The sequence below is a fragment of the Oncorhynchus keta genome, chromosome 28 (genome assembly GCF_023373465.1).
Source record: "Oncorhynchus keta strain PuntledgeMale-10-30-2019 chromosome 28, Oket_V2, whole genome shotgun sequence".
NCBI classification, from domain to species: Eukaryota; Metazoa; Chordata; class Actinopteri; order Salmoniformes; family Salmonidae; genus Oncorhynchus; species Oncorhynchus keta.
The window spans coordinates 66,694,154-66,706,515 of NC_068448.1; the positions used below are offsets into that span (position 1 = coordinate 66,694,154).

At 45.3% G+C, this 12,362-nt stretch overlaps 1 protein-coding gene across 1 annotated transcript in view; it reads left to right on the plus strand.

The window, feature by feature from the left end:
* drd3 (dopamine receptor D3) overlaps positions 1 to 12,362 on the plus strand; it is a 65,417-nt gene that overhangs the window by 5,980 nt on the left and 47,075 nt on the right. Inside the window, exons 2-3 of the mRNA XM_052483687.1 lie at positions 4,422 to 4,760; positions 11,211 to 11,323. Of these exons, the coding sequence (XP_052339647.1) occupies positions 4,464 to 4,760; positions 11,211 to 11,323 (410 nt within the window). The 5' untranslated portion in view covers positions 4,422 to 4,463. The remainder of the gene's footprint in view (positions 1 to 4,421; positions 4,761 to 11,210; positions 11,324 to 12,362) is intronic.

The following is a 12,362-nucleotide window of genomic DNA, read 5'->3' on the forward strand; positions in this document are numbered from 1 at the left end:
ATGACAAGAACAGATCAAATAAGCAAAGAGAAACGACAGTCCATCATTGCTTTAAGACATGAAGGTCAGTCAATTCGGAAAATTTAAAGAACTTTGAAAGTTGCTTCAAGTGCAGTTGCAAAAACCATCAAGCGCTATGATGAAACTGATTCTCATGAGGACCACCACAGGAAAGGAAGACCCAGAGTTACCTCTGCTGCAGAATATAAGTTCATTAGAGTTACCAGCCTCAGACATTGTAGCCCAAATAAATGCTTCACGGAGTTCAAGTAACAGACACATCTCAACATCAACTGTTCAGAGGAGACTATGTGAATCAGGCCTTCATGGTCGAATTGCTGCAAAGAAACCACAACTAATAATAAGAAGAGACTTGCTTGGGCCAAGAAATACAAGCAATAGACATTAGACCGGTGGAAAACTGTCCTTTGGTCTGATGAGTCCAAATTTCAGACTTTTGTTTCCAACCTCCATGTCTTTGTGAGGCGCAGAGTAGGTGAACGTATGATCTCCGATGTGATGATCCCACTGTGAAGCATGGAGGAGGAGGTGTGATGGTGTGGGGGTGCTTTGGTGGTGACACTTTTGGGGATTTATTTAGAATTCAAAGTACACTTAACCAGCATGGCTATCACAGCATTCTGCAGCGATATACCATCCTATCTGGTTTGCGCTTAGTGGGACTATCATTTGTTTTTCAACAGGACAATGACCCAACACACCTCCAGGCTGTGTAAGGGCTATTTGACCAAGAAGGAGAGTGATGCAATGCTGCATCAGATGACCTGGCCTCCACACCCAACCTCAACCCAATTGAGTTGATTTGGGATGAGTTGGACCGCAGAGTGAAGGAAAAGCAGCCAACAAGCGCTCAGCATATGTGGGAACACCTTCAAGACTGTTGGAAAAGCATTCCAGGTGAAGCTGGTTGAGAGAATGCCAAAAGTGTGCGAAGCTGTCTTCAAGGCTGTAAGGTTCTGTGTTTATTTTCTTAGTCAACCTTGAGTTCTGTTTCGTTGTGTTCTTGGACGTAGCCCTGTTTCTTTGTTTTCTATAACGTAGCCCTGTCTTTCATTTTTGTTCATTAATTCCAACTGTGTTAGTTACTCACCTGGTCTTATCAGCTCCTTATTTAGTTCAGTTCATTCTGTTTGTGCCTTGGTGAGGTATTGTTTGTTTTGACTCTACTAAACTTTTTCCCAGCCCGTTTGTGAGAACCAGTTATAGCCTTCAGTCCTAGTTTTGATTCACCTGCCTGTTTGCCTACCTGTGTATGACCATTGCCTGTCTGTGACCACGATTGCTGCCTTCTGCGAAATAAACAGCTGCCGCGCCCTGCGAGTGAATCTACACCTTTTTCTCCCTGAGTATTCACTACAAAGGCAAAGGGTGGCTACTTTGAAGAATTTAAAATATAAAATCTACTTTGATTTATTGAACACTTTTTTAATTTCTAGATGATTCCATTTGTGTTATGTCATAGTTTGGATGTCTTCACTATTATTCTACAATGTAGAAAAAAAGAAAAAAAAAGAAGAAAAAAAACCTTGAATGAGTAGGTGTGTCCAATGAAATATTTCTGTATTTAATTTTCAATACGTTTGCACAAAAACATGTTTTCACTTTGTCATTATGGGGTATCTATCGTGTGTAGATGGGTGAGTAAAAAAAACCCAAATTGAATCAATTTTGAATTCAGGCAGTAACACAACAAAATGTGGAGTTAAGGGGTGTGAATACTTTCTGAAGGTACTGTGTATGTGTAGCATCAGGAAGTAGAACATAGATATAGAGGGATAGAGAGTCAATGTTGAGGGAATACAGAGGGATTGGGAATAGAGCTGAGTCCATCATTACAGCTGTAGAGAGGAGGAGACACAGGAGGGAGTCTGGGACAACCAGGTTAGTATTGCGGGGAGTAGTGGGAGCTCTGTGGGACAACGAAACATGAGGAGAAGAGGGAATGTGAAAGGAGGGGAGGGAAGGAGGGGAGACAAGAGAAGGTGAGAGGAGTGGCCCTTATACACTCCCCCTGCTGATCTGAAAGGTCTGGATAGGTTAAATTATTGTAGCTGGAAGGTATTTGTAGGTTAGCATAATCTACCTACCACAGGGCCAGGTACAAGTGTCAACCATTGCATAACAAAGGTATGTTATGCATGGAGCAGGGATTTGGACTGCACAGGTATAGGCATTACCATGTTGCTGATACCTGGAGTCCAGCAACGAATAGGAGAAGGGTAGGGGGAATTGATGGAGAGAAGTGGGTGAAGGGATGAAGATAGGGAGGGATGATGACAGGGACAATAGCCAGAGAGAGCTAGAGTGAGTGAGAGAGAGATAGGACCCAGACCACTCAAAACAGCAGCTTGGGAGTTATTAGCGCTCTCTGATGGAGAGGGTTTACTGTAACAGGCCAAAGGCAATAATCAATGACATGACTGCATTAGATTAACATGTTTCAATTTAGCATTGTAGCCATTTAATACAAGCAATAATCCACAGCTATTTACTGTGAGGGAATGACTAGGAAATCCTCATATTAAAGAGGGAATACTGTTACAGTAAGATTAAATTGATGATTGTGCCAACAGTTTGGGTCTGCTGTAGTTCTCTCTGTTACAGTGCTCTTTGCAGCAGTGTTCTCTGTTGCCGTGCACCCTATCGGCTCCCAAGTGGTGCAGCAGTCTGAGGCACTGCATCTCATTGCAAGAGGCGTCACTGCAGTCCCTGGTTTGAATCCAGACTGCATCACATCCGGCTGTGATTGGGAGTCCCATAGGGCGGCACACAATTGGCCCAGTGTCGTCCGGGTTAGGCCAGGGTAGGCCATCATTGTAAATAAGAATTAGTTCTTAACTGACTTGCCTAGTTAAATATGTTTTTTTATTAAATTCAGTGCTCTCTGTTTCAGTGCTCTTTGCTGCAGTGCTCTCTGTTGCAGTGCTCTCTGTTGCAGTGCTCTCTGTTGCAGTGCTCTCTGTTGCAGTGCTCTCTGCTACAGTGCTCTCTGTTGCAGTGCTCTCTGCTGCAGTGCTCTCTGCTGCAGTGCAGTGCTCTGCTGCAGTGCTCTCTGTTGCAGTGCTCTCTGTGCTCTCTGCTGCAGTGCTCTCTGCTGCAGTGCTCTCTGCTGCAGTGCTCTCTGTTGCAGTGCTCTCTGTTGCAGTGCTCTCTGCTGCAGTGCTCTCTGCTGCAGTGCTCTCTATTGCAGTGCTCTCTGCTGCAGTGCTCTCTGCTGCAGTGCTCTCTGCTGCAGTGCTCTCTGTTGCAGTGCTCTCTGTTGCAGTGCTCTCTGCTGCAGTGCTCTCTGTTGCAGTGCTCTCTGTTGCAAGTGCCCTCTATTGCAGTGCTCTCTGTTGCAGTGCTCTTATCTGTAGTGCTCTCTGGTACAGTGCTTTCTGTTGCAGTGCTTTCTGCTGCAGTGCTCTCTGCTGCAGTGCTCTCTATTGCAGTGCTCTCTGTTGCAGTGCTCTCTGCTGCAGTGCTCTCTGTTGCAGTGCTCTCTGTTGCAGTGCTCCAGCAGAAAACATTAACCTCTAGCAGCCTTCCTCAGATTCACATCTATGACATTAAGCTGTAAAACCTCTCATGTTGATGTGATTATTTTGAATTGGTCAAGAGGGAGGATGTGAGGGATGATCGTTGGTCATGATTCCATTCAGGGTCGGGCGAGAGGCACAGGGTGTATTGCAAACTCACCTCACAACGTTGCACCTAAGGCCTGAACCAGGGTCATATTTCCCTATAACTGAGAAAATATACATTATTTAAGAGAGTTAAGTGAATATAGAGCGTCTGCTAAATGACTTAAATGTAATGTAATAGTGCACAGTGACAGCTGTTTGGGTTCCATGACAATCAACAATGTCATAGTGAGAAGCAGACACAAGCCTGGCCTATAGAGAGTATTGAATCATAATTACCTCAGTAGCTAACCTACTGCTTTGGCCAAGTGCCAATTATTCAATGCAAAGTAGATCATCAGATTCTAATAACATGTCCTCAACTTTATTTGTCCACTTATTAGTATTAAGGCGAAAACATGCCATCATTAGATACATCCCACACACATCCACTATGTCACACTACAGACACAGATGCTGGTCCTGTCTGTCTTGTACATAGAGGTCACATTAGTGATGATATGCAGAGAGCGGACAGCTCTGAACCATACAGTATGGTCATGTCTTAAAGAGGGATCCTCATGTATAGTGTCTCACTGGAACCCAGAGGATAGGAAGGGTGCAATATTGTATATTGGTCTTGGTCATGGGGATGTATCAGATTAGATGTGCATGTGACTCAGGGTTTCCTTATGAGGATTACATCTTAGATCACATGTACAGTATGGAAGGTTTTTTCTCTTAGTAGTCGTCATGTGATAGATATCAGCTCAAGTTATGTCCCTCTCTCCCATGCAGGTCTCTCACCCAGCCCTTCTCTCATGTCACCGAGACGTCACCATGGCGATGTTTAGCGGCTCTGAACGCTTCTTCTGGAATGACTCGGAACAGGTTCCGGAAGACCTCCGACTCCATGGGAATTCCTCTGGTGGTTGGGAGGAGGATATGGAGTGTAACTACTACGCCATGCTGTACTCCCTGCTCATCCTGGCCATCGTGTTTGGCAACATGCTGGTGTGTCTGGCTGTGGTGCGGGAGAGGTCCCTACAGACCACCACCAACTACCTAGTGGTGAGCCTGGCTGTAGCTGACCTGCTGGTGGCCTCGCTTGTCATGCCCTGGGCCGTATACCTGGAGGTGAGGGTCCACTGGGTGTGGGTGGACCAGGGATAGGTTGGGGAGGGAGGGTATTAGGAGATAAAGCAGGTTCGGAGCAGGGATGGTGGTGGTCTTGCCAACTCCTATTGTAATTGGCGTGACAATGTCCATAGGACCATAGGAGTTGGCCAGCATAACAATATCTGTTTGTTGGGAATGTCCGTTGGGAATGTTTAGGGCTGGGATGTTTAGGGCTGGGATGTTTAGGGCTGGGATGTTTAGGGCCGGGATGTTTAGGGCTGGGATGTTTAGGGCCGGGATGTTTAGGGCCGGGATGTTTAGGGCTGGGATGTTTAGGGCCGGGATGTTTAGGGCTGGGATGTTTAGGGCCGGGATGTTTAGAGCTGGGATGTTTAGGGCTGGGATGTTTAGGGATGGGATGTTTAGGGCCGGGATGTTTAGGGCCGGGATGTTTAGGGCCGGGATATTTAGGGCTGGGATGTTTAGGGCTGGGATGTTTAGAGCCGGGATGTTTAGGGCTGGGATGTTTAGGGCTGGGATGTTTAGGGCTGGGATGTTTAGGGATGTTTTTCTTGGTCAGGTCCCAGGGTTAGAAACACTCCTCAGACCTACTCATGTTATATAAACTACTGAAAGAGAGACCGTTTGTGGCACTGGATGGCTTTGGGATTGAGAGGAAGGGATGTGTTCACTTTGAGTTTTCATTCTTTTCAATGAAATACAGTGCATTCTGAAAGTATTCAGACTCCTCAACTCTTTCCACATTTTGTTACGTTACAGCCTTATTCTAAAATGGATTGAATAGTTTTCCCCCCTCATCAATCTGCACACAATACCCCATAATGACAAAGCAAAAACAGGTTTTTCGAAATGTTTGCAAATATGTAAAAAAATATATATATATTAAAACGGAAATATCACATTTACATAAGTATTCAGACCCTTTACTCAGTACTTTGTTGAAGCACCTTTGGTAGCGATTACAGCCTCGAGTCTTCTTGAGTATGATGCTACAAGCTTGGCGCACCTGTAATTGGGGAGTTTCTAAAAATTATTCTCTACAGATCCTCTCGGTCAGGTTGGATGGGGAGCGTCGCTGCACAGCTATTTTCAGGTCTCTGTGTGCTGTATGCTTAGGGTCGTTGTCCTGTTTGAGGGTGAAACTTCGCCCCAGTCTGAGGTCAAGAGTGCTCTGTAGCAAGTTTTCATTAAGGATCTCTCTGTACTTTGCTCCGTTCATGATTCCCTCGATCCTGACTAGTCTCCTAGTACCTGCCTCTGAAAAACATCCCCAGAGCATGATGCTGCCACCACCATGCTTCACCGTAGGGATGGTGTCAGGTTTCCTCCAGATGTGACATTTAGGATTCAGGTCAAAGAGTTCAATATTGATTTCATCAGACCAGAGAATCTTGTTTCTCATGGTCTGAGTCCTTTAGGTGCCTTTTGGCAAACTCCTAGCGGACTGTCATGTGCCTTTTACTGAGGAGTGGCTTCTGTCTGCCCACTCTACCATAAAGGCCTGATTGGTAGAGTGCTGCAGAGATGGTTGGCCTTCTGGAAGTTTCTCCCATCTCCACATTGGAACTCTGGAGCTCTGTCAGAGTGACCATCAGGTTCTTGGTTACCTCCCTGACCAAGGCCCTTCTCCCCCGATTGCTCAGTTTGGCCGGGTGGCCAGCTCCAGGAAGAGTCTTGGTGGTTCCAAACTTCTTCCCATTAAGGAGTCTGAATACCTTCCCGAATGCACTGTACATGTGAGAGATGGAGGAAGGATAGGACAGGGAGATGGAGGAAGGATAGGGCAGGAAGATGGAGGAAGGATAGGACAGAGAAATGGAGGAAGGATAGGGCAGGGAGGTGGAGGAAGGATAGGACAGGGAGATGGAGGAAGGATAGGACAGGGAGATGGAGGAAGGATAGGGCAGGGAGATGGAGGAAGGATAGGGCAGGGAGATGGAGGAAGGATAGGACAGGGAGATGGAGGAAGGATAGGACAGAGAGATGGAGGAAGGATAGGACAGAGAGATGGAGGAAGGATAGGACATGGATATGGAGGAAGGATAGGACAGGGAGATGGAGGAAGGATAGGACAGGGAGATGGAGGAAGGATAGGACAGGAGATGGAGGAAGGATAGGACAGAGAGATGGAGGAAGGATAGGACAGGGAGATGGAGGAAGGATAGGACAGGACAGGGAGATGGAGGAAGGATAGGGCAGGGAGATGGAGGAAGGATGGGGCAGGGAGATGGAGGAAGGATAGGGCAGGGAGATGGAGGAAGGATAGGACAGGGATATGGAGGAAGGATAGGGCAGGGAGATGGAGGAAGGATAGGGCAGGGAGATGGAGGAAGGATAGGACAGGGAGATGGAGGAAGGATGGGGCAGGGCAGGGAGATGGAGGAAGGATAGGACAGGGATATGGAGGAAGGATAGGGCAGGGAGATGGAGGAAGGATAGGGCAGGGAGATGGAGGAAGGATAGGACAGGGATATGGAGGAAGGATAGGGCAGGGAGATGGAGGAAGGATAGGGCAGGGAGATGGAGGAAGGATAGGACAGGGAGATGGAGGAAGGATGGGGCAGGGCAGGGAGATGGAGGAAGGATAGGACAGGGATATGGTCATGTTATTACTTTGAGTTTCTCCCTTATAGGGTGTGAGGGGTGTGGTGATACATTCAGTGACTGTGAGTGGCTGGAAGATATGCTATGATATGATATGATGCCTATTGCTTCTAAGAATGTTTTATCTTCTATATGCTCCACATAATTGTCCCCTGTTAGGAGTGTTACTGAAATGAATTTAGAGAGGTATAGTCAGTGGGGGTTGTTTCGTCCATTAGATATAATCCTTGGCTTGGAGGACTGGAGGAAGATAAAGTGTTGATGTGTTCATTTTGAATTGGTCAAGAGGGAGGACGTGAGGGATAATCGTTGGTCATGATTCAATTCAGGGTCGGGCGAGAGGCACAGGGTGCTATTGCAAACTCCACTCGCAACGTTGCACCTAAGGCCTGAACCAGGGTCAGATTTCTCTATAACCTCAACAATGTGGAGTTGAAAAAATATACATTATTTAAGAGAGTTAAGTGAAAATAGTGCACTGTAACAGCTGTTTGGGTTCCATGACAATCAACAGTGTCATAGTGAGAAGCAGACACAAGCCTGGCCTATAGAGAGTCTTGAATCATAATTACCTCAGTAGTTAACTTACTGCTTGATGACGAGTTTCTCACACTACTGGCCTATCTGGGTGATGTTTTTTTCTCTCGCCTGAATGATCTGAATCTAGGATTACAGGGACTCTCCGCAACTATATTCAATGTGCGGGACAAAATTGAGGCTATGATTAAGAAGTTGGAGCTCTTCTCTATCTGCATCAACAAGGACAACATACAGGTCTTTCCATCAAGTTTACGGACAATGTCAAATGTGATATAGCAAAGCACCTGAGTGAGTTGGGTGTGCAATTACGCAGGTACTTTCCCGAAATGGATGACTCAAACAACTGGATTCGTTATCCCTTTCATGCCCTGCCTCCAGTCCACTTACCGATAACTGAACAAGAGAGCCTCATTGAAATTGCAATAAGCGGTTCTGTGAAAATGTAATTTAATCAGAAGCCACTGCCAGATTCCTGGATTGGGCTGCGCTCAGTGTATCCTGCCTTCGAAAATCACACTGTTATGACACTGATGTCCTTTGCAACCACGTACGTATGTGAGAGTGGATTCTCGGCCCTCACTAGCATGAAAACTAAATACAGGCACAGACTGTGTGTGGAAAATGATTTAAGACTGAGACTCTCTCCAATACAACACAACACTGAAGAGTTATGTGCATCCTTTCAAGCACACCCTTCTCATTAACCTGTGGTGAGTTATGCACAATTTTCGACAGCAGGAAGAATTAAGTCCACCACAATAGTATGGTGCTTGCCTGTCCTAGCCACTTGGTAGCTCACCATATAAGACGCTTCTAGTCCCTTCATATTAATTTTATACATGTCTTACTACTCGTAACTCAACTTAATTCTCACTCAAAAAATTCCTGTGGCTTATTTTTCAAATTGGAATGTTTTGTTTCTAAATGTCTGAGCAAGAGTGAAGGTTTCATCGAGTTGTGAGATACTATTTTTGGACATAAAACACACTGTGGCTGAGGAAAGGCACTACTCCCAATATAAGTGAACTCCAAACAAATGTAGTTCTCATCATATTTGTGCCTCTTCGATGGTCCAACGTCCCTGTTTGTTGTTCGGGGCTTTCCCGGGAAGCCGAAGGGCTGCAACTGATTCACAACTGTCAGTGTCCATGCTAGCTGGGCTAACCACAAATGTAAAATGACTGATGCTAGCATTGGATGTGCTCGTGGAAGCAGACCAACTTGTGTCGTCGACAGGTGCAGAGTAACGGTTAATGTGATTGGATATTCATTATTTGATTAGGCTAACTGTTTTGAATTTGAACTTGTAACCTTTCGGTTACTAGTCCAACGCTCTAACCACTCGGCTACCCTGCCGCCCCATTATAGTGAAGACATGTAAACTATGAAATAACACATATGGAATCATGTAGAAACCAAAAAAGTATTAAACAAATCTTCAAATAGCCACCCTTTGCCTTGATGACAGGTTTGCACACTCTTGGCATTCTCTCATCAAGCATCACCTGGAATGCTTTTCCAACAGTCTTGAAGGAGTTCCCACATATGTTGAGCACTTGTTGGCTGCTTTTCCTTCACTCTGCGGTCTGACTCACCCCAAACCATCTCAATTTGGTTGAGGTTGTGGGATTGTGCAGGCCAGGTCATCTGATGCAGCATTCCAACACTCTCCCTCTTGGTTAAATAGCCCTTACACAGCCTGGAGGTGTGTTGGGTCATTGTCCTGTTGAAAAACAAATGATAGTCCCACTAAGCACAAACCAGATGCGATGGTGTATTGATGCAGAATGCTGTGATATCCATGCTGGTTAAGTGTGCCTTGAATTCTAAGTAAATCACAGAAGTGTCACCAGAAAAGCACCCCCACACCATAACACCTCCTTCTCCATGCTTCACGGTAGGAAATACACATGCAGATTTCATCCGTTCATCCACAACGTGTCTCACGAAGACACAGCGGTTGGAACCAAAAATCTCACATTTGGACTCCAGACCAAAGGATTCATTTCCACCGGTCTAATGTCCATTGCTCGTGTTTCTTGGCCCAAGAAGGTCTCTTCTTATTATTGGTGTCCTTTAGTTGTGGTTTCTTTGCAACAATTCGACCATGAAGGCCTGATTCACACAGTTTCCTCTGAACAGTTGATGTTGAGATGTCTGTTACTTGAACTCTGTGAAGCATGTATTTGGGCTGCAATTTCTGAGGCTGGTAACTCTAATGAACTTATCCTCTGCAGCAGAGGTAACTCTGGGTCTTCCATTCCTGTGGCCGTCCTCATGAGAGCCCGTTTCATCATAGCGCTTGATGGTTTTTGCGTTCATGTCTTAAAGTAATGATGGACTGTTGTTTTTCTTTGCTTATTTGAGCTGTTCTTGCCATAATATGGACTTGGTCTTTATCAAATAGGGCAGTCTTCTGTATACCCCCCCCCCACCTTGTCACAACACAACTGATTGGCTCAAACGCATTAAGAAGTAAAGAAATTCCACAAATAAACGTTTAACAAGGCACACCTGTTAATTGAAATGCATTCCAGGTGACTACCTCATGAAGCTGGTTGAGAGAATTCCAAGCGGGTGCAAATCTGTCATCAAGGCAAAGGGTGGCTATTTGATGAATCTCAAATATAACATATATCTTGATTTGTTTAACACTTTTTTGGTTACTACATGATTCCATATGTGTTATTTCATAGTTTTGATGTCTTCACTATTATTCTACAATGTGGATAATAGTAAAAAATAAAGAAAAACCCTTGAATGAGTAGGTGTTCTAAAACTTCTGACCGGTAGTGTATTTTTTATTTAAAAATGTTTACTTGGCGTACCCCCGACGGAATTGCACGTACCCCTGGGGGTTCGCGTACCCCCGTTTGAGAATACCTGAATTAGAGGATAGGAAGGATGCATGTGGATGGGGGGGCGGATATGTCAGACGCTGCAGCTCAGAACACATTTATCTCTGTCAGACAGTTGTTATCACGTATTATAGCACCTAAGGGAAGGCCTGTCTGAGCAGCACTATCTATCTGGGTGAGGCAGGCTGGAATTGGGACTGTGTAATTGTACTTTCAAGGGTTTGAACGTGGGTGGCATAATTGGACAGAGAAAGAGAGAGGGAGAGACGGAGAGAGTGAGGGAGCAAAAGAGAGAGGGAGGAAAAGAGAGAGAGAGAATAATTTATTTGATGTGTGTTGTTGATTATGAAGAATGATGATTGATATGGATAATGATGATAATCATGATGATACTGATGAAGCTGTGTGAATGTGTGTGTCGTGTGACCCTGCGTTACCTGTCCAGGTGGTCGGAGGGGCGTGGCTCTTCAGCAGGATGTACTGTAACATCTTTGTCACCTTGGATGTCATGATGTGTACCGCCAGCATTCTCAACCTGTGTGCTATCAGCATTGACAGGTAAGACTCTCTGCGTGCGTGTGTGTCTGTTTCTTTGTGTCTGTGTGTGTGAGAGTGTGCGCGTGTCTGAGTTTCTTTTTGAAAGAGAAAGTGGGCATACTATACGAGTGACTTTAGTGTGTGTGCGCGCGTGTGTGCGTGCGTGCGTGCGTGTGTGCGTGTGTGTGTGTGTGTGTGTGTGTGTGTGTGTGTGTGTGTGTGTGTGTGTGTGTGTGTGTGTGTGTGTGGTAGACTTTATATATAGTACTATTTGTCATTACTGCACCTCCAGTTGGCTTGATGTTGAGTTGTCAGGTTCAGAGAGCAGGTCTACTTTCTCCAAATGAGCCTTAAATATTTGTGCTGGAGGGATGTGTCTGTACCCTCTAGGTTAGCAAATTGTATAATGTTGTAAACATTGTTTACTGTTGATGTACATTGGGCATGTACATTATTTATTTGCTTAGTTTTCCAGCTCATGTATAAGTTAATATTTAATAGCTCTTTGTGGGTTGAACCCAAACGACCATTGGGCACAACGTGCTTTTAACCATCAAAGAAATAGGAACACAGGGGGCTGAACACTGTGTGTGTGTGGAGAGTGAAAGAAATAGGAAGACAGGGGGCTTAACACTGTGTGTGTGTGGAGAGTGAAAGAAATAGGAAGACAGGGGGCTGAACACTGTGTGTGTGTGTGGAGAGTGAAAGAAATAGGAAGACAGGGGGCTGAACACTGTGTGTGTGTGGAGAGTGAAAGAAATAGGAACACAGGGGGCTGAACACTGTGTGTGTGTGGAGAGTGAAAGAAATAGGAACACAGGGGGCTTAACACTGTGTGTGTGTGGAGAGTGAAAGAAATAGGAAGACAGGGGGCTTAACACTGTGTGTGTGTGGAGAGTGAAAGAAATAGGAAGACAGGGGGCTTAACACTGTGTGTGTGTGGAGAGTGAAAGAAATAGGAACACAGGGGGCTGAACACTGTGTGTGTGTGGAGAGTGAAATAAATAGGAACACAGGGGGCTTAACACTGTGTGTGTGTGGAGAGTGAAATAAATAGGAA